At 37.8% G+C, this 22532-nt stretch overlaps 1 protein-coding gene across 1 annotated transcript in view; it reads right to left on the reverse strand.

Annotated features, from left to right (window-relative positions):
- OTOG (otogelin) overlaps window positions 1-22532 on the reverse strand; it is a 106354-nt gene that overhangs the window by 63102 nt on the left and 20720 nt on the right. Inside the window, exons 16-23 of the mRNA XM_064452603.1 lie at window positions 15952-16084; window positions 14777-14954; window positions 12935-13059; window positions 11225-11437; window positions 9446-9611; window positions 8861-8935; window positions 5453-5496; window positions 4245-4398 (exon numbers count right to left, since the gene is read on the reverse strand). Of these exons, the coding sequence (XP_064308673.1) occupies window positions 4245-4398; window positions 5453-5496; window positions 8861-8935; window positions 9446-9611; window positions 11225-11437; window positions 12935-13059; window positions 14777-14954; window positions 15952-16084 (1088 nt within the window). The remainder of the gene's footprint in view (window positions 1-4244; window positions 4399-5452; window positions 5497-8860; window positions 8936-9445; window positions 9612-11224; window positions 11438-12934; window positions 13060-14776; window positions 14955-15951; window positions 16085-22532) is intronic.

Genomic DNA, 22532 nt, shown 5'->3' on the forward strand with positions numbered 1-22532 from the left:
GAGAGGGGGGAAAAAGTTTATTAAAATGCATGGGATTCATGCAGTAGAGCCTGCGTGTTCTATATCATGATCCTCAACACAGATAAACCTGTAATATTGACACATTCTATCTCTCAGATCAATTAATCAATCTGTCAAAAGCATTGTGAGGTAATCCTTTAACAATAAATCCTGCGTTAAATTCTCAGTTCTTTTTCATTTCTCTGTGCCACCCAGGAAAATGCACAGCGAACACGTGCAAATCCCTTCCAGGGATCCTTGGCATCACAGCATAGAGTTTGGTTCGTTCCTGCAGCCCCTAGGATTACATGAACCCTTCACCACTACTACTGGATGACACAACAGTAGCAGTGAAGCTGCTCTAGAACGTCACTGAACTAGGCACAACAATTACATAGGCAACATGATTGTGGCCTCTGTGCTGCAGTGATATGGTTAATAAATTTCAAGACATACACCCACAACACAGGACTAAGCAGCCACTAAAAGTCCAGCTAACACTTAACTGTCAGTTTGAAAAAACTATATACATTGTATATACAATACAGGGGTTTATTTTTATGCCGTACACTATGTAAAGTATAGAACAGCCAAATCCAACTCATGCTGCAGTCAAGAGTAAAATAATGGCAACGGGGGAAGTGAGAAAGCACAAGTTTCTTCAGGAAAATGACTTTTTCTTGACAGCAACAATAACAGTAGGCTGTAAGGAATGATGAACCGGCTGTTCCAGAGATCACTATTGGTCTGACTGGAGACCATGGAGAACTAATGGAATAGGACAGGCACAAGCCAGCATATGTCCCTTTATGGTAAACCTGTCACATAGTATGCATAAGTATAGGAAGACACCACTGCTTTTTCTCTCTGTCTTTTCTCTTTGTTTCTTCTGCTGCCTAATTAAAGACTCTGTGTCAAATCATGCACATTTGGTACAGTTAAAGAGGGAGAAGCGATTTGAATCATAGCAACCCAGAAGCAAAAAATGCAATTCAAAGATCGGACTTGAAAAATTACAAACACTGTCGTAAACAGAATATTACTTTTTTTTTTTTTTTTTGGAATGCAGCATGGAAATACGGGAAATTGCCATTTAAACAGCAATAGATGAAAAAAGAGTAAGAAAAAACACAAATAAAATCTTAAAAATCACTAAATGTGTCAGCAAAGCAGGGTGGAACAACATTAGAACGTGTGTTCCAGAAGAACTAGTGTTCCACCTCAATCACTTCTAAAACAAAGGAAAAATATATCATCATTTTTATACTGTAAGAACAGTAACCCATAGAATAAGAATGATCTCCTGTAAATTTAAATATTTACAGCAGTTACTTGTATCTGATTTATTCACTGCAGATGAAAAAGGCAATCAAATGAATCACAGAGACAACTGCTACTGTTCTCTATAATTTACTTATTTTGTATTTAGTTTCCATTTCACAGAAGTTCCACTAGAATGTACTGTAGGCACAACAAAGAAGGAATGCTAAAAATAGTGAAGTATTTGAAATAACACTTCAGGCTCTCCAGATACTAGGAAAATAGACTGCAAAATAAAAACATTGCCCTCTTGAAATCTTAACAACACTTTCTGTGAAGACAGGTCCTTTCCCTCTCTTTCTGTGTTAAATATCTTCCACAGTATCACTGAAGAATAATCATCCAACCAAACAGATTGGAAAGATCCATCATCCTGAAAAAATGTAGCTTCCTATACAGGTTTCTTAACCTGTTCTAGACCAAGTTTTTTTTCATTACTTTACCTAAATCAACCAGAAATAATCAAACATGTTAAACTGATTTCATTACCACTTAAATCAGCTTAGCTTACAGCTAAACTGTTGCAAGATCTCGAACAGGAACAAAAGCATGAATAAAAGAAAGAAACTAATTTTTTTAGGTAAAGAACTAATGTTAAGATCAAAGAAATTTCATGGCTGCTTTACCCTTGTAAAGCAGACAACATCACCTCACTTTTATATTTCACCAGTAAGAACTGATTACTTAGAAAGGTGATTTTGAAGTTTCACAAATTCAGTTTATCTGAATCCTGCACTATTTGAACTGTCATGAACATAGGGTAAGGTACAGTTTGAAGGTAATGGTATTTGTTCCATCTTTCTCTTCCAGTAATTTGTTTTTGTCTTAGTGTGTTGCTCTAACTCTTATGTGGTCAATCTGCAGTACAAATTACTGGAGTGTGAATTCAGCAACTGACTTAAAACATTAGGGTTATTCAGATCCAACAGCTTCTATCCAAAAGCAACTATTATTAAAATAACTAAAACATTAAGATTAATTGTCTAAATAGAAAACATGGACAGCAGAAGTCTCTTATGTTTCCAGAAGCACACCTAAAAACACACACCTTCAGGACCATCTTAATTCTTCTAAAGCAATCTCAAATAAAAACATAAATATATATGCAGTATAGGACCAATGGAGCCAAATATTTAAAATATATCAGATTTTACTAGCTTGCAAGTAACTCTACAATGGAAAGAGCTGAACAGCATTTACAGGTATTCTCAATTCATTTTAGAATAAATACATGATTCTTGGATTACACCTTATATTCCAAACAGTGCAGTTTGTGATCATGGAACCAAGATGCTGCCAGGTTATATTTCACATGAACGGACTGGAACCTGGAAGCTTGTTCCCTTGCCTTTTGAGGAACTGTCCCTCAAACACTGCATAAGCACTTCCCTGTCAGTCAGAACCTAACTATTTGTTAAATACCTAGAAACAAATACATACTTTGTCATTTCTACTTCATCAGTACAGACCGGTATTCCTGGTTCAAACCCTAGGCTTGTGACATCATCACCTAGTTCTGCATTAAACACTGAGGATAAAGCCCTACAAAACAAACAAGCCTTCCTACCCTGTCCCCCACCATCACAAAAAAAAAAGTTTGTGTCAGTATCTCTGCAGGCAGTGTACAGCCAGGGAAAAGAAGTTTGCTGAAGTAATAGTAAATGCAGAACTCTTAGGTTTTGTATTTTTCTCTCTAGGAAATTATCAAACTCTGCCTCTTGTATCTGTACAAACATATTACCAGAGCTTTGGGATCATCAGCACTTGATACTAAGCCTTCCAATGCTAAAAAACATTTTAATTGCTTTAATTTCAGAACTAACACCAGGAAGCAGTAGAAAAGTTCAATCTCAGAAGTCATGCACAGCATAACAGATCATACAAACTTTTTGTTCTCTGCTGAGTTGCCTGCCGTACAGTGCTGCTGAAGGTAGCCATCGGCTTTGAAGGGTACCAGCCAGGTCCAACAGCCGAGTCTTTGCAATTCTGAAAAAGTCTGCCTCTGGTTAATTTCAATACCTATCTTAGCACTGCGCTTCTTCACCATGGTACCATATTGTGACCAATTACAATGTGGCACCACATTGTGAACTAATTACAGGTTCCATTTCACATGAACAGTTTGACATTTCGAGCTTCTGAATGTTAAAGTAAAAACAGAAGTCTGAGTAGCAATCTTCTACCATGACACAGAAAAGTCTATACATAAATGAGTATTAGTCCACAGACTTCAACTGAGCTATATCAACCCAGTTTGACAGAGGATCTGGCATTTACTCTGCATTTTGAGAAGGTGCTCAAGGCATAAAACAGTAATTTTAGAGTGACAATACTCAAAAACTTCCAACTATATGCTTAAGAGGCTAAATACCATCAAAACCACTTAAACACATAATTGCTATTTTTATATTCAAAAATCTCTCCGCAATACAGTGCCTGATTCCAAAACACAACAGCTCATCTGCACATTTTCAGCATAAATCCCTGAGACGTAAAATATCCTTCTGAGTGAGATAATACTGAAAATAATGCGTAGGAATGAAGAACCATGCCTCCCTCAGTGAAGTGTTCAATTAAGAGGTTAGTTGTCTGAAAAAAATTATCTAGGTAAACACTGTACTACAGCAGAATTGTGATTTGATCAAATTATTTCAATGTCCTTTCTATATTCCTGCTATTTTCGTTTTATTATTGTGAAATATAAGACCTTTGGCTCTACCTATCTCTTGGTTTACCATTTCTTATGCCTTCAGTGGCCCATATAGTTGTGTGGTTAGCCTTCAGGAGTTGGATGAGCACCCCCTGACACCTCAAATTCTCCCAGTAGAGAAGTGGTACATCCTCAGCAGAATTAATTACTCAGTGCTGTGGAAAGTGGCCATTTATGTTTGTGTACCACAAGATGCAAACCTGTCTGTACTCACCCTGGTGGGCAGACACAACCTGAAACACAAGGAAGGTGTGCTGAGAAAGTGAGGTTTAGCAGCTGATTCTCACAAGTTCTCTCTCTGCTGAGTTCAGGATCAAGTTCTGGATTACTGCAGTTAATATAAATCTGTCCAAGCGGGCAACTATGTGCTGGGGAAAAAAAAATTGACAAACATATTAGTCTTCACTAGACTCTCTATAAATCTCATGCAAAACACTGGAATTAATACATTGGTTTAGTAAGGGACATGACTTTCTAAAGACTTAGTCAGGAATCAGGCCTCCAAAACAGAAATGCAAAGTACTACCAACAGAGAAACAGAAATAAACAGAAGGCAAAAAATATCAAGAACAGGTTTGCAAGCTAGATATGACTTTCCATGCTAGAGCCACTGACTATGAAGAAAACAATTCTATTGAACAATTGCTTTTGGGTTGTGCTGAGCATACTGTGTATATGTAACAGAAACACCCGAAGAGGTGGCAGTATTTTGAAGTGGGTTTGGTTGGTTACTGGGATTTGTTTATTTATTTATTAGGGAGAGAGGTTCTGGATAATTGGCAAATCAGTACAAGCACCACCTTCATGTGCATGGGGAACAGATTCCTGCTAAAGGCCAAAGAGTTGGCAATTCTGAAACTGAAACCCCAGATAGAAGCCTTTTTCACTGAAGTAAAATGAGCATCACGAGAGTATGGACCATAATACTTCATGACATATAAAACATACTGTAATAGAAAAAGCACTTGTTACATTCTTTTGGTTAAGTATAACAAAAGAAATACCATTTGTGGGTTTGTGGAGAGAAAGAAAAAGTATCTGTGAAAAATTCCTGCCAGTGTTGAGTTCCTACAACCATGTTTTATGGGTCAAAGCTAACCTTTGTTTGTCCTACTGAAGTTCTGCTGTTTGTCATGGAGCTAAGCTTATTTACATTAGCAATCTAAAAAAAATTAGTACTTCAAAGCACTTGGAAAAAAAGTTGCTCTGACTTAACAGTATTTTGGGCAGTTATGCTGCTGCTTTGCACCTGCCTTTCTTTCAATCACAGAAATATAATTCCTAAGTTATAGATTCCCTCCTGCAATTTATTTATTTGTTCATATTGCACAATATTCTACTACAGGTAAGGGGTTCCACTGAGTTTGGAGAATATATACTCACTGGACTTCAAGTATCTTTTCCCTATCTCTCTTTACTCACCTATTATGTTGTTATCACAATTCATTACTCCATCCCTGCAATGGCTGCAATAAAAATATATGAAGATATAATGACAGCCAGGAAGATCTAATATATCAATATTTTCTGTTTAATAATGAAGCGTGCAGAATGAATCAATACAAAATAACTGTCTAAATGTTTGCATTGAACATTAGAACTGTGAATAAAATGTGCATTGCCTTAACACATAAAGAATATTAATTACACTTCAAACTTTTTTCCTGCATAATGTTGTTATTAGTTAAAATGCCTGAGCTGACATAAAAATACATACATGAATACACCACTATACCGCTCCCAGAGACATCAGTGCAGTGAGAATAAACCAAGTCTGTACATAGCAGAATCATCATTATCTAAAACAAAAATGCAATAAGCAACAGCAGCAAAATAAAACCAAACCCTAAACACATACATATATATATATATGTTACAGCAAGCTCTGGATATGTACTCTTATGTTAACATTCTTAACACTATTATAAATGCTCCATTTTCCTCATCACCAGCTTAGAACTCCACTGAAAAGCAAGCTATTAGTTTATGTGAAAATCTTGACAATACCAACAGTTCTTAAGTTATCCCAAAGTGGAAAGTAAAACCACAATGTTGAATATAATACAGTCACAAGCTGTTGTGACTACAACAATTTTTTGGACTGAACTAGAGTAACTTTTCCCCAAGTAAAACATAGTAACAGTAGATGGATAACTTTGCCTTTTCTCAACTGCTCCTAACATGGATCATGAACAAACTATGCTTCTGAAAACATCTCACAATATCGTGAATTTCTATCTCATTTATAACAAAATACATATTACAATTATTTTAGTGTTCTTGGCTCACAGGAGGAAACAGTGATGCAGTTGCTGATTTTTATCCTCATGCTGTCTGAAACTAGTTTTCCTTCAGCTATGTGATAGGAATCTGGAATAGCAACCTACTGCAACCATTATCAGAACCAATCAGAACTACCATTCATAATCGGAAGCTAAAAAAATTCAAATAACTCTATGCTATTCAAGATACAAAATAAAAATTTTAAGTTAGTGTATCATAGAGCTTGTAGTATGTATACTACATACATATATGCAAAATACTACACAGACAGGAACAGTGTTTGCACTACGTGACGTAGTTCAGCAAAGAAACAAGCAAACTGCATAAAACTCAACCTTAACAAGATACTGTATGCGGGGAAGCACTAAGCAACATAATACCGTCAGCTCCTGTCTAATTCCAGCCAAAATAGTCTAATACTTTTTATAAAATGGTCACAGATCTGATAGCAACTCACTGTGAGGGAAAAAAATAATGTAGCGGCACCAGCGTCATTTCAGGTCCTGTGCTTCGCTACAGAACCTGATCCCATGAACTCCAGAACTATTCTTCCATGCTTTTGCAACGGCTATGACATCTGCAGTACACCTACTGCTAGTCAGCAGATTCAGAATCAAATTCTGTATGTGCTACAGCCACTCTGCTGTTACGTTGAAAGTTGTCTATGTACCCCCAAAGCACTGCAGGAAAAATGTCCTAGCTCAAGGACTCCACAGTATAATTCAGCCAATAGGCAAAGCAGTACCAAAGACAACTGATAGCAAATACCAACATAATGTCAGTATCAAAATGAAAATAATTTAAAGAACTGGTTGCAAACAGAGCAGAAAGGCTACTCCAAAGACAAACATGAGAAGACATTCCAGTTTGAAAGGGGAAGTTCCAAAGAGGAAGCACTTGAGAAGAAAAAGGATGCAGTGCATAAAGATCATAATTGTTTCTAATAAAAACACAGTGACAGATAAAAACCCAATATGTTGTGCGTATTGTTTTCCAGCTCATCCACACATAGTCCTACATGATTTGTAGTGTATTACTTAATTCAGAGGAGCTGACAGTCTGTACCTCCATGTTTTAAAGCCTTTCCTGTCGACAGATCTATATACAGCCTTGTTAAAACACAACAAGCAAAAGTCTTGACTAAATAGGAGATACAGATCTATCTTAAAGACTAGTAGTTGTAAACCAGTAGATATAGTTTAATACATTTACATGGCACGTAAGCTGCCAGATCCCAAATAACTGCACTGAAATCAGAAAGATTATTTTCACCTGCGGTAATTTCTAAAAAAACACATTTGTGGATGATCACAGGATCAGTGCGCACTCAGCCAAATATCCACTTAGCTTAGCATAATTAGCTAAGCTAGACCATTGAGGAGGATGAAAGGAAACAAATCAAAGAATCTACCAGGAGAAGCCCCTTCCCATGACTGCCAGAGCTGTCTAGCACATGCTCTGTGAACAAGTACATCCAGGAAGCCAAGCAACAGTGCGCCCAGACTTTGCACAGCCCCGTATGCAGAATGGGTTGCCTGGTAGACCCCAGGGAACCTGCCCTAAGGTAAAGATGAGCTAACTTGACAATTAAGATATAGATTTATAATGATCAGTATTTATGTATGCTAGACTGCTGACAGGGGCAAGAGTGAGAATGAGTGTGTGTGTGTTTACTAAGCGTCCCTATTGCAATAGGTGTCTAAAAATATTAATCTCTTATATGGGCTTTATAACAAACCAAAGTATTACACTGATCTATCACATACATGATTTGGTCAGTTCTGCTTTTAAGCACTGTAACAACTGATACAGACAGCGAGAGCTCAAACATTACTTCAAGAAAAAGAATTCTGAAAGCTTGGGTTTTTTTACAGAAATTGTCCACATTATTTAACCTTCACCAGACAAAACTAGCTGCTGAAAAGGATGCATCTGGCAGCAGCCAGAAGAGTTTAACAAGTTTTCTTCTTCAATGTCATGATTATGATGAAGCAAATGGAAGAGCAAGAGGACAAGAACAAATGCTAAATGTAAGGGACAGTAACAGAGATGCTTATTTACCTTTGGCTGCAGCTGACAGTTATTTGTGTTGTTTCTTAGTTGATAAAGCCACATTGTTCTTTTACACTGATTCTATACTAGGGGAAGACAGATTCTGAATTGTTCCTCATAAAATGGATTTACAATCCGGTATAGGGAAGGAGAATAGCAATGAAGGTCTAGCTGAACAGACTTGAATGGACAGTCAGGAGATGTTTGGTGTTTTCTGGAGCTCTCCACATTACTATGGATATACAAAATTAGTGACTTCTCTCTCTATTTTGCACTTCAGTATATTGGATTATAAGCACAGCAGCATGAAACCTGACTTCTAAAGAAGCTCTGTCCAAACATGTACAGAAAACCAATTTAGGTTTATTCCATGTGTTTCATTAAAAAAAAAAATAAAAGCACAAAAAAAAACCAATAGGCAAGCCAGAATAATTTGACAGAGCTCTTAAAAAAAGACACCATTTAGCCAGGTGAAACCACAGGTTTGTGTCTTACCATTTGCCCAAAGATGTCATAACATTTTCTCCAGGGGGATAGTCAATTCCTTGAAAATAACATGGGCATTCATTTCTGGAGTAGAGGAAAAACATGTAACTGATTAACTCAAACTGAAGGAAGAAAAATATTCCCATTGACTTAATTGCTGTTCAAAGTTCAATTGGTTGCTTTGTTCATTTTGGTGAGGTTTTTTGGTTGGTAGTGTGGGGTTGGTTTGTTTGTTTTCTTTTTTTAAATACAAGAAATTAATCTCCACACTGCCATATAACTTAAGCACATTCGAAACCAAACCAGTAACAAAGCAGAATGTCTATACAACAATGGATACCTTTTGTATCTCTAATATACCAAAAACCAGACAATATATTACAACTACCTTTGGTGATGTTGGAGGAGTGTCAGTACTATCAAAGAGCTATTTTCGATCAACATACAGGTTCTGTGTAATTCTACAGTCTTGCCAAGTTTACAGATGCATATCATCTACAAGGTTACATGTTTATTAGCTTTTCCACTCTGACTAGCAAATGCAGTGGGGTCTAAAACCGTGAGGGTGACTACCAGAATTGCAACTTTACCTACCTCTGTACACATTGTTCAGTCTTGGAATTCAAATACATTCCAGAGGGACAAGCACAACCTTCAACACAATCACTGCTGCATGTCTCTGGCACAGACAGTGCTTGGCAGGTTCTGCCACAGGTAGATACACAAGTACTGTACTCCTTTGTACCTTCACATGAAAGAGCTGTCCAAATGAAATGTGTATCTCAAGTTACAGTGCAGGAGACTCAAGTACCTCTCAACAGTTTTCTGATAAACATCTCTATTCTTTCATTCCCAATCACATTAAATTCCAGTAAAATTGCTATGTTGGCACTATGCTGTGTAAACTACACAGGTGTAAATCCACAGTAATAACGAGTACGAAAGAAGTCTGCGCAGTTAATCCAGATTTGCAGTGGGGAAACTGAACAGTTACAGTATCCCATCCCCCCGTCCTGTCCCATGCTCCCTTCCCACCCCACTATAAAAATGCTTGGCTCTTGTGCATGGGCTTTGGGAAATGCCTAGCATCTTAAAGAAAACATTAAAAAGCAATAAATAAAATGTGTGTCCTTTGCAGATGTTGCACACAATACCATCTTAAGTTTTCTTATATATATATACATATATCTATATATCCAATAAAGCTTTACTTAAGAAAAAAATATTAGGGTCTTGAAATACTAATAAGTTTCACATATTTTAAACCACACAAGCATGACTTTTAAAATATATTCTAGTAAAATTTGCTACTACAAAAGTAAAATAAAATGAAATTGATTGAATGATTTATTCAGTCATAGTGGACACAGCCATTCATGCCATAATGACTGCAAGCAAGCCAGTCTTTTCACATATACATACAGATAGTCCAGCTTGAGATACTTAAGCTGGACCAACTTCCCAAAATCCTCTTTATCATGCATTACAATATGGATAATTACACAATGTGATTAAAACTACCAGATGTTAAATTCTTGAATGTTCCTTAGAAAATATTTTCAGCCTTCTTTATGGTGCCAAACCTACTGAAACATCAGGGATGTCAGTTTAAGGTTGTTTTATAGGGTTTCCAACTCAATAATTAAAAAAACAAATGTAGATGAGGACACTACATGTCCTATCAACAACTTTTGCATCACTAAAAGTTCATATAAACTAAAGAATTTAATAATATTATCCCACTCCTCTACTTGTGAGGCTTTATAGAGCAGGTAACAGATGTCATCTTTAGCTATCTCTACACTATCTATATTCTTCCATTAACTTTAAATTAAATATCAGCAGTACCAATTTTCTACACTTATTTCAGCATCACTGGCAGTAAAAGAAGCTAACAGAGATTGTCAGACAGCAGAAGTTGACAACTAAAACTGCCAAATACATCACCATCATTTTTCATGTCATTTACTTAAAGCATTAGATAAACCTAGCATCTGCAAAGAAAAGAACAAATCTATTTACACAGTTCATGAATAATATCAACATAGGTATGAGATAGTCAAAGCCATATAAGAGACATATTTTTAATTCTGTATACATTTGAAGCCCTCCAACTACTTCAAATAAATCGTTGCATTATTTTTTAAGTCAAAAGAACTAAAGAAAACCAGCTATAAAGGAGCAATCCTCTAAAAGCACTGGTACTAATTCTGACTTGACAACAAAAGAACCTTGACCTGCACATAAAATATCACGCTAGAATTAATTATCTTCTCATTTAAAAGAGTATATTAATTTAATTTAATTTTTTGATTGTCATTCTAAAGTCCTCAAACAGTAATTATTTAAGACTAAAACTGAAAGGCAACTCACCACAGTCTGGGACACCTCCTCTGAAATCTATTATGACTCCAAATCTTCTGCAATGATGAGCATAATGGGCCAGAGCAGAGCAAAAACAAATCTGTCCACATTTGCAGGTATCTCTTCTGCACTGCTCAAAGTAGGGAACGGGACTCAAATAGGGGTAGCATGGAGCAAAAAGTTCTTTTGTAAGGATGCTACAAGCTTCCGCTGCATAAGAGGCTATACAAATAACAGATTAAACACTGTTTCAGTAGGGGGGTTAAAAAAACTTAGAAAAAAAGGTGTCTTCTGTACAATGCAACAGTTGTATACTATTAGTATACCTATATACTATTAATATAAACTAATAGTTGTATAGTATTGCTATATATATCTTTCTACCTTTGATGTCTATATAACTGTATGGAAGGACAGAAAAATTAGCTGCTTATGGTTTTGAGTTTGTTCTGGGAATGATGTAAGGTATTAAGAAGACTTTACAATATGCAGACAGTGCCTACATATAGTATTCTCTCTTTAAACTGATTTGTGGATGTGGGTTAAGTAGAAGATGCTATACACTATGCAGTGCCTTTTGTGAACACACGGGATTACTTATTTCTTCAGTTTAAGTCATTCCCAGTAACTGCTTCATTAGTTTCATATTTTAAAGAATGATCTGTTACCCATTGTTCCAGTTGCAAAAGGCTGCAACCATACCCAGAGGCCCTAGTTTGGGGTAGCACTATCGCATAGGAGAATATGAGCAGTATCAAATAGTTACATAAGAAGATCCCAACACAGCACTCGCCTGATATCCTCATTCTGGACTCATTAAATAACTGTGCAAAGCAGTCAAAACAAATGATGTGCTACACTAGCACACCCAGAAAGAGATAAAGTTTTATTTCCCACAAAACAAGAGATGCATAAACTAGGACTTCCAAATTCCTTTTCCAGAATCTGACTTCCGGTACAGGCCACATCTTTCTACATTCACGTCCAAACCCACTACCAAGAATGCAGCTTCTTAGTGCTGCACATTGTATACTCAAAAGACGAGATGACTATGTAGCAGGAGATGTGATGACTTCCTAGCACTGCTGAAATTACAATCAAAACCTTAATCAATATTTTACCTCTGTACCTTGCCTAAAAGTGTGTAGAGTCCAAGACAAGAAGTGGTAGGAACAGTGAAATGGATATAACTGGTGATCTGCAAAGTTCATTGTTATTAAAGATGTCTTAGTGACCATCTGTGGTCATTATGGCATCAGCCGCTAGCATCTTTCCCTCACTAAACCCTTTTGGCTGAACCTAAAGGCTAGCAGTGCATAAGTATCTTCCTCCTATTCATTCTCCTCCATAGCAGACAACTAAACCAAACATTTCATTTCTTAATGAATACTGCAATACTTTTGAGTCTCCATCTTAAGTAGCAGCATCACCAATACTAGACATACTACCAACCTAATGCATGTTTAACTAAACACATTGTAACTGCAAACCAGAAATAAAAAGGGAGTATTTCAAGTGCCTCTGCAAGTATCACAAAATACTTAAGCAGTACACTATATGATTTGTTAGGGGATTGAACTCAACAAAAGCTACCCGTAAGAATTAATTTTTTCAGTGGGTAGGACTGGTTATTACTTTACCTGATCTAAATAGGAAAATCATCACAGGTATAATAAGTAGAAATGCATTTGTCAGCAACAATTGACCTTCACTGCTCACCTGCCTGCAGATGAATATCACACGGATCCATTTGCATACCATCATGCACAAGAATGCACGCTGATGAAGTTTTCCATGTATTTCCAAACAGCTCTGGAGTGCTTTCAGTTACACCAACTGGAGATCTTTTACAAAACAGAAGTCAGTCACAGAAGACACAGTGCATTTACAGAATGGTCTCAGTTCTACCACCCACTTCAAGAGAGCTGATTAAAGCTCCCCTTCCACTGTTCCATATTCTTATGCACTCCCATAAAGCACTGTCAGCTTAAGTTTCAGGACTCGACTCTTTCTTTCCAGGCAAAGGCCCAGAAACGGAAGAGAAGATGTGCTTTAGAGCCATTACATACTTTGTAAGGAAGGACAGATCAAACCAGACCAATTTCCATTTTCACAAGATAGGAGGGAGCACTACTGTCCTGAAAGGCTGCACTCTTATTCGTACTTCTGCCTCCTCAGTGATATCTTATCCATTTTTGTCTCTCCTCTACCTATAATTTCCTGTCTGTTCCTGGGTACCTGACTTCCCAGGGTCTCTAGTCCCTGCAAGAAAGAGGAAGGAACGGAAATCCAAGGGTTCAGAGATATAACTGCAAAAGCAATTGAATAGATATCCACAAGGCCCAGGTAAGCAAAGGGGCAGCAGAAGCTGAAAGATAGAAAGATGTTGATTGAAATAAGCACTACACATTAATATTGTATAGGGAGAGAGATCAAAACTGTGCATTTAAATATGGGATGTTACTTCCTAGGGAAAAGGTTGCATCAGCCATACAACCTGTAGCATCACTTCTGGTAAAGCAGTGAGGGGCGGAGATGTTGCAAAAGACACCACTGTTTGTGGCAAGTCACCAAATCTGGTGTGGATCAGGTGTTTTGTGGAGATGTCAAGATGCTTGCACATTACAGTTTGTGTCATGTCTCAGTACAACTCATAAGTTCCTGTAGTTTTACATAAATATCTCTTCATTGAGATCCTGCCTATATATGTCCTAGTTTCATTATAAACAATATTCTGACAATACTTTTGAATCTTTAAAATATAAATTGTTCAGAAATCCACAAGAACATTTGTGAGCATGTGTGTGTGTTTTTAAATGGGAACTATTATGGAAAGTTTTCCCATTTTTCCTATTAGTTTTGGTTTTAAAAATTCCAACTGTTTTGAGAGAAAGAAGTTCTCCTACTTTGCTTTTTTCCCTTGGTTAAAGAAATATTCTGTCATGCCCTAAATTCATGTTCTCCTTATCCTGCCCCCATCAGGCTGTTCGATCCCCTGGAAGCAAATTTGTTCTGTAGTATCTGTAGGAAACATGCAGAAAAGAAGTTGGACAAACAGCAATCTTGACCCTGGTGCTCAGGCACCTCTGATCATCTTTCACTGCATCACAACAAACCAAAGCTCAAGCAACAGCCAATTCCTGTTGCTGGCCTGCAGGCACTGAACAATGGAGGCTCTGTCAGAGAGCAGATTAGAACTTGCAGCAGAAAATAGGAGCTGGAAAGAGACAAAGAGGCTTGCAAGGAGGTGGAAAGTCCCTTATATAAGCCGCTCCATATTTTGGTCAAAACTTTTCAGATAAACTAGCACTTATGAGTCATATATATTTTGTTGTATTTTTATAATAAAATATTTCAAGCAAAACCTGGCTTGATATCCTATAGTTGAAGTTACAGATTTTCTTTTAGCAAGCTAAAACCTACTATCTATCTCACTAACACAAAACTTCAAAATAAATTATTCTTAGTATCTATCCATTCAGCTTCAGTACACACTTGATCTACCACTCTAACTGTAGATATTCAAATACTGGCAAATAGAAATCTTGCTGCTATGCATACAAAAAGTCATCCTCCATATTTCCATTGAAGGTTCCACAAAGGCCCACAGTATCATCTTTCCATCGTCCATCTGCTTGAAGGTAAAGCCTCAGTCCTTCTCTGTCATAGAGTATTTGTAATCCAATGTGTGTCTTTACTTGAAGAAATACAGAGGACAGTTTCCGTATTTCAAATAACTCTGGTGAGTAAAAACAGAGATTGTTGAAAGGCAAAAGAAACCTGCTAGTAATCTGCATTTTGTTTCTTCTCATTTAACTGTTTTTGTTTTGCATAATTTTTATGTAAGTTAATTTTTTCCTATTAAGACCCTATTTTCCCCTAATCATCAGTTTCTCATGAAAGGTTACATTGATCCAGATTTTAAGGAAAACAAAAATCTTTTGACAGTCACCACACTTCAAAAATGCCTCCAGAGTTCACGTAAGAATTCATAAAGGTTAACCAAAACCAAATCAATTTAAAGACACAAACATTGCAGACCATTTATTTTAGACAACTTAATTCTAACACCAGCAGTATGCTTCCTGTATTAAAGCCTTTTTTGGGAAATCCCCAAAGAGCCAAGGCCCCACAGACATCAAATGTACTAATGATTTGCATATAAAGCTCTCATTAAAGCTAACATTCAATCTCACAGAACAGAGTCATATATTCATATGTAGAATACTTGGAAGTGTCTTCCAGAGAGGGTTTTAAAAAGTCATCGAAGCAAAAAGAAAAAGAAACAAAAGGAATTTGTCTGAAAATCTGTAGTTTATCTGTAAGGGGCAAGAAGGCTCCTTCCACTTATATTTACTCAAGTTGACTACAACAAAAACAACAACAACAAAAAAGGAAAATAAATTATTCAGCCTAAGAATCAGAGGAAATAATTTCCCCTCCAAAAAGAACTAATCAACCTTGTAAATGTGAAGGATGGCATCTGGACTTGCTAGAGACAGAACATACTCAATCCTAACATAAGAGACAGTAACCCAATACAGCTACTGTACAACTCCATTAGTGTAAAAAGTACATCAGCAGTTATTTTGTGAAATTAACAACATTGATATTAACAATAGACCACTTATCTTCAGTGCAATAGCAATACTGACAGTATTACAGCACATACATAACCCATTAAAATACTGTTCTAGCGCTTGATAGGAGTTATATGCTTATATATGATTCCTTACCATCTGCATAAGGGAGGTTAATTTTGTATTGGTCATATACCAAAACATGTCCTGAATGAGTCAGGGTCACTTGCCTCTTGGGATCCTGCTTAAGAATAAGGCTGATTGATTGGATACATGATCCATCCTCATTCTACAAGTAAGAGCAAAATAATTTGGTTTTTTTAAAAAGAATATTTAAATAGGATGAATGTTAAATAAGACTGCAAGTAAAGCTGTAATTAGTGTGGTATTAAAAATTTTCAGTTTTATCTTCTTAGCAGAGTGCACTCATAAAACATACAGCCTTACAGCTAAGTAAGAAAACTTAGTATTTTGAATTATTTGAATTATTTCACATGTATGTTAAAATAGAATGCTAAAGTGGGATTTGGAAAGAGAAACTTAAAACAATTCTTACATAGCTTAGTACAATGATACTTGCAATTCATGAGACCCCCTGATTAAGGACGCACTGATGCTGAGAATATTCACAAACAAGGCTGCATTATCCACATAGCAGTGCACAGAAATCCAATTCTGTGCTTTAAAGTGTTCCAATATACTCAGGTCCTTTTAAAGCATATTTAAGATACAAAATTGTTTTAAAGGCAAACAGTAATGAAAGACAGAAGCATCTTGGAAATCATTATTTAAATCAGCATTTAAGTTCATTATTTCTAAGAGGAGTTGTGGAGTACGTTCATAGGCTCCCTGGATGAATATGGATGAAAGGCAGGCAGCATTGTGACCGCATACAATATTACAACATCCAACTGGCCCAACTTGCTTACTGTTACTACCATTGCTTATTCTTACTTCACAGAATCACAGAATGGTAGGGGTTGGAAGGGACCTCTGGAGATCGTCTTGCCCAACTCCCATGCTTGAGCAGGGACACAGGAATGCATCCAGGTGGGTTTTGAGTTGTGGGTTTGAGACTCCACAACCTCCCTGGGCAGCCTATTCCACTGCTCTGTCACCCTCACAGGAAAGAAGTTTTTTCTCATATCGAGGTGGAACTTCCTGTGTTCCAACTTGTGCCAATTGCCCCTTGTTCCTGTCATTGGACACTATTGAAAAGAGTCTAGTCCCATCATCCTGACACATCCCCTTTAGATATTTATAGGTATTGATGAAATCCCCCCTCAGTCTTTTCTTCTCCAGGCTGAACAAACCCAAGTCTCTCAGCCTTTCCTCGTAAGAGAGATGCTCCAGCCCCCGATCATCTTGGTAGCTCTCCGCTGGACTTGCTCAAGCAGTTCCACGTCCTTCTTAAACTGGGGGACGCACAACTGGATGCAGTACTCCAAATGTAGTCTCACTAGGGCAGAATAGAGAGGGGAGGATAACCCCTCTTGATCTGCTGGTCACACTTCTTTTAATGCATCCCAGGATATTGTTGGCTGCCTTAGCCACAAGGGCACATTGTTGGCCCATGGAAGCTTGCTGTCCACCAGCACTCCCAGGTCCTTCTCAACAGAGCTGCTTTCTAGTAGTTCAGACTGTACTGGCGCATGGGGTTGTTCCTCCCCAGGTGCAGGACCCTGCACTTGCTCTTGTTGAATTTCATCAGGTTCCCCTCGGCCCAGCTCTCCAGCCTGTCCCCATCCTGTATATTGAAGCTGTGTCCTGTACTGAATGGCTGAAGGTAAGCAAAGGGGATCCCCAGAGAAACACTACAGGCAACTTTTTTTATCAAATGAATTTTGAGGCATGATTGACTTCTTGTAGAAGCCCACAGTGAGTACCTTTCTGCACAACCTGTCAAAAAGCCTATCAATGGACAACAGAGGTCTGGAGTAAATATCTGCTATGGTAACGTGCAGGATATGTATTGTGGGTCTCATTCCCTTGTGTGTTACAGAACACTTATCTCTCTGCAAAACAGACAGAAACATGCCTTTCAGTTTCGCTGTTGTGGTGATGCTTTTTTGGGGGAAAGTGATAATCAAATTAGTTGGGTTTCTGCAGCACTCATGAGTCCTCAAAGAGCCTTGCAATAATTCTTGCATCTTCTTCGCCCTGACTGAAGGACTTTGCTTAATGTGTCTCTGCGTCCAAGTGGTTTGTAGGTAAAAAAGCAGATTCTGTAGGCTTTTACTACATGTTGGGCTTTGTCTGTCACACAGCCTTTAACAAAGCAGCCTGGTAAGTCCTTAATAGGTATAGACTTCTACAGAGGTTTGAGTGAAGCATTCTGGACACAAGCAGCCAGGTGGGTTATCAGAGGCTTATGTGGTAAGTTCCAGGGCTCAGTGCTGCTAATTTGATTGTCAGCATACAAGTGGTGAGAGGGTAGTGAGAACAGTTTGTATACTATAATGAAAGAACGTAGGGCTTCAGTGCAGCTATTTAAGTGTCTAACTATCATCTAGCAGGTACTACTTGGCAGAAGAGCTGCTTTACAGTTCCTTAGGCACCATCCATTATCTTTTTCCCATTTATAAAAATTAATGAATTGAAATGGGAAGCTAAAAGATTTGGAGTGCAGAATCTCATATTTCTTTATGGTTTGAGATTTTGTATGCTTGTCTAAAAAAACCCTATCAGTCCCATCTCATTCAAGCAGATTAAAATGTAGAAAGAAAATACCAGGGGAGATTTTAGCTTTCTGAATCACAAAGAACCCAGTCATCTAGAGCCTTAGAGCTGGTGACATAAACAGTCATCAGGCAACAAACTATTTCAAAATGATGTGAAATTCTGTTTAAACACTTTTTGGAAAGAGAATCAGTTAAGTGATCAGCACAGCTTAACCTTATCTGAGTTTCAGGTGACAACCTCACTGGCTTTGTAGTTTGTATGATGAAAAGGTCTTCTGAATATAGGATTTTAAGTGTCTAGTGAGAGAAATTGCCACTCCTGTGAAAACACCTGATGTGAAAGTTGGCAGGGGCAGTGCTGTGAAAGCAGTAGCTCATTGGAACAGAGAATAATTGTCAGGCAGAATTCCTCCTTTAGTTTCAGTGTGAAGGAATAATAAAGCTTTTGTCCATATTGTACAGTAATGTATATAACTATGGAGGGTTGTTCTCTTGGCTCTGGTCTGCTGTGCATAGCAGCTGGTATTCTTTTATTTTCAGCTTCTTAAAAGGTTGACAAAATTTTCAAATTATAGCCATTGTTGCTGAATGATATGCACAGAAACCTAATTTCTTAGTAAAAAGGCAAGACAACAGGATAAGCTACAAGAACACGGCTTCACAATGCAGATATATCATCACCACCCATCCAGGAGAGCTGGTTGAGCTGATGAAATCTCTCCAGTTATTTTTATAATTTGCTATCTTTAAGTTTTATCATTTCAATTGTTGGTAGAAGATCATTGTTGCACTATTATTTAGACACATGGAAATTCTGAATGTAGTTTTTAATCTTTACACACCACTGTGTGTACTTGTGTGCCCATGGTACTTGAAGGACCAACAGATGATCTGCTCTGTGCTAGTTCAGCATCTGTCAAAGCCACATGGTGGTTCAGAGATCCCTGCACCTCTAGCAATTGTTTTCAACGAGTAGGGCAACATTTACCCTGTATTAGGCAAGTTCCAGTGAAAGTCAAGAGTTGGATAAAAGTCTTTGAGCTGAACATCCTAATCTGTTTGCACTGTGAATGGTGCTATTCACAGTATAATCTTGCTGTTAGTACAACTGTCCAAAGGTAGGGATATTTTGACTAAATCTTGCTCAGTGCCTCTTTCAGCACTGAAGATGCTTAACATTTTACTATTTCATCATCAGTTGTCTTCACTGTAGAGTGGGACTGGAAAGCACAACTTACTGCACCTCTGCTGGATACTTAGGGACTGCAGCTGAGGGCCAGATCCAATAAATGAGAAATTTCCTGCAGTGAGACCTAGGCTACTCTTTGACTAAGTGATTTCAGACATGTCTGTATCTGTTTTGGCATATAAGTGCTATGAGACATTGAAGTTGCATAATCAGGATGAGTAAAATGAACAAATAGTGTGCCAAAAGTGACCAGACCCAATTTTGTTATTGTTCTTGGATACCTTTTAAATGGTTACAAGGTCTTGCAGTGAAGACGACTGAACAGAAGAATCAGCAGTTGGGTGCTTCCCCCTTTCCCCTGTAGAAGGCAGGGAACAGAGAGTCTCTTGGTTTTATCAGCAACACTAAGCCAATGTAAATAAGCTGATGTCTGATAAAGAGATGCAAGTATAGCAGGAGTAGCAGAAACTTAATTCCTTCCTAGAGTGTGTCTTCACTCTAGAAGTGGCTAAATTAGAAGGTGGACTGTGATTCTGATGTCTTTCAGCATGTAACAAGGTGAATTATAGGGCACTAACATGGTAAAGTTGAAGTCATCTCATGATCCACCTCTGTGCCTGGTTCTCTGTGACAGAAGATTTTTTCTTTCTAAAAAATTAAGCAGTGATCAAATTCATTCTGTTAAAAAATAATCTGGTAATCTGTGATTGATAAACATGCTTTAATAAGCACTCTTTCCCTATTGGCATCAAAAGCCAAAGTGTCTGTAGTTATTCCGCAAGGTGAAAGCCCTGGCCTAGAAACTTTGATAGGAACTGACTAGCGTTAATCATTTATCTGGCTAGTTTCCATGTTTGTTAGTACAAGGGTATTTGTTACTGTGATATGTTGAAACCATGCAATATTTGGTAGCCCTCAGGCTTGTTGCTTTCCACCTGTGTGGTATGGTATCTAGTCAAAGATCACCACAGTAACATAAAACACCCAGGAACATTAAGCAGTTTGGGACTTCATTTAGGTGCCAACCAGTTTCAGGACTTGAATGGAAAAAAAAAAAAAATCCAGCTTAACTAACACAGAGCAAGTGTACTATAGTTGACTTGCATTTTGATGAAAACAGTGAACTTGAATTCACTTCTTAAGCTTTAAGCTGTTGCATAATTTTTTTTTCTGTAGGCTGTGTAGCTTCTTTGTTGTGAAATACTAACATTTCAGTCAATTAGTTGCTTGATAATGTTGACAATTAAATGCCACTGAAGACAGTGGATATAGGTAGAGGAGGTTGATCTAGGATTTCTTTGGAGTGTGTTTCATCCAGACTTATGAAACTGAAAGCAGTATTCCTTTTCATGTTTTTTCTATATGATGTTTTGATTTAGAGAACTGAAATGGAAATAAGGGCAAGAAGGAGGACCTGGGAAACTATAGGCCAGTCAGCCTCACCTCCATCCCCAGAAAGGTGATGGAGCAGTTCATCCTGGAAGTCATCTCCAGGCATGTAGAGGACAAGAAGGTTATCAGAAACAGTCAACATGGATTCACCAAGGGAAGATCATGCCTGACCAGCCTGATAGCCTTCTATGATGGTGTGACTGGCTGGGTCGATGAAGGGAGAGCAGTGGATGTTGTCTATCTTGACTTCAGTAAGGCATTCGACACTGTCTCCCATAGCCTCCTCACAGGCAAGCTAAGGAAATGTGGGCTGGATGAGTGGACAGTGAGGTGACAGAGAACAGGCTCAACAACAGAACTCAGAGGGTCGTGATCAACGGAGCAGAGTCTGGATGGAGGCCTGTCACTAGTGGTGTTCCCCAGGGGTCTGTGCTGGGTCCAGTCATGTTCAACATATTCATCAATGACCTGGATGATGGGATAACCTTGCGTAACCTCAGCAAGTTCGCTGATGATACGAAGCTGGGAGGAGTGGCTGATACACCAGAAGGCTGTGCTGCCATCCTGTATCCACAACACAGGAATCCACTTTTTCAGTGGTAACTTCTATGCCCTGTCACATACCTCACCTGACATCCTGACACACTTCTAGGAATCATAGGAGAGGTAGCGGGACGTTTACTTGCAGATCATCCACTTGGAAATTATATTTGTTTCCTATCCATTTAAGCTATTTTTTCTTACCCATCAACTTGTATCACTGAGATGAGAAGGGGACTGTATGCACCTAGTATCCCATCTTTTACCTGGATTGCAAATAAATAATTTCTATGATAATAAACTTGTCAATTCCACTTTAATATGACTTCCTTCTGCTTAAACATCTTCTCTGTCATACAGAGCAGTAGGTTTTAGCACACAAGGACAAAAAGTCTTTACTGAAATATGCCTTCAGAAAGTGTGGCATGACAACTTATATGACTATTTTTCTTCCCAAGGAAATCTCAAGTGCACAAACAACATAAGCTGCAGAGAAGAATGAGTGCAATCAGTAATGTAAAAGGACTTATAGAATCAGACATTTATTTAGAACACAACTGAAAACTACTGTAATGAACTATATATAGTTACCTCCACAGAAGTAAAAAGTAATGGTCTAAATCTGATTTTATGCAAGTACGTACTGCAAGAATATGGAAGCTTATCATGCTAAGAACTAAACTTTGGACCCAGAGTAGATGGCCTGAAATACAGTAAAAATAGTCACATTTAAGTCTATATACACTTCAACTATCTGTACAGTTGCTCCTAGGTAAAAATCGTTACACAAGACCACTGGAGACAGAACATAAATCTGGCTGAGGTACAAAGTTTAACATCTTGCTCCTACAGCAAGGCCAGCAGCTTAGATAGCAGGCATGCACAGTATTATTATGACCCTAACACAAATGTTGGCCAAATTCTGTCCTTACATG

The sequence above is a fragment of the Phalacrocorax carbo genome, chromosome 5 (genome assembly GCF_963921805.1).
Source record: "Phalacrocorax carbo chromosome 5, bPhaCar2.1, whole genome shotgun sequence".
In the NCBI taxonomy this organism is placed as follows: Eukaryota; Metazoa; Chordata; class Aves; order Suliformes; family Phalacrocoracidae; genus Phalacrocorax; species Phalacrocorax carbo.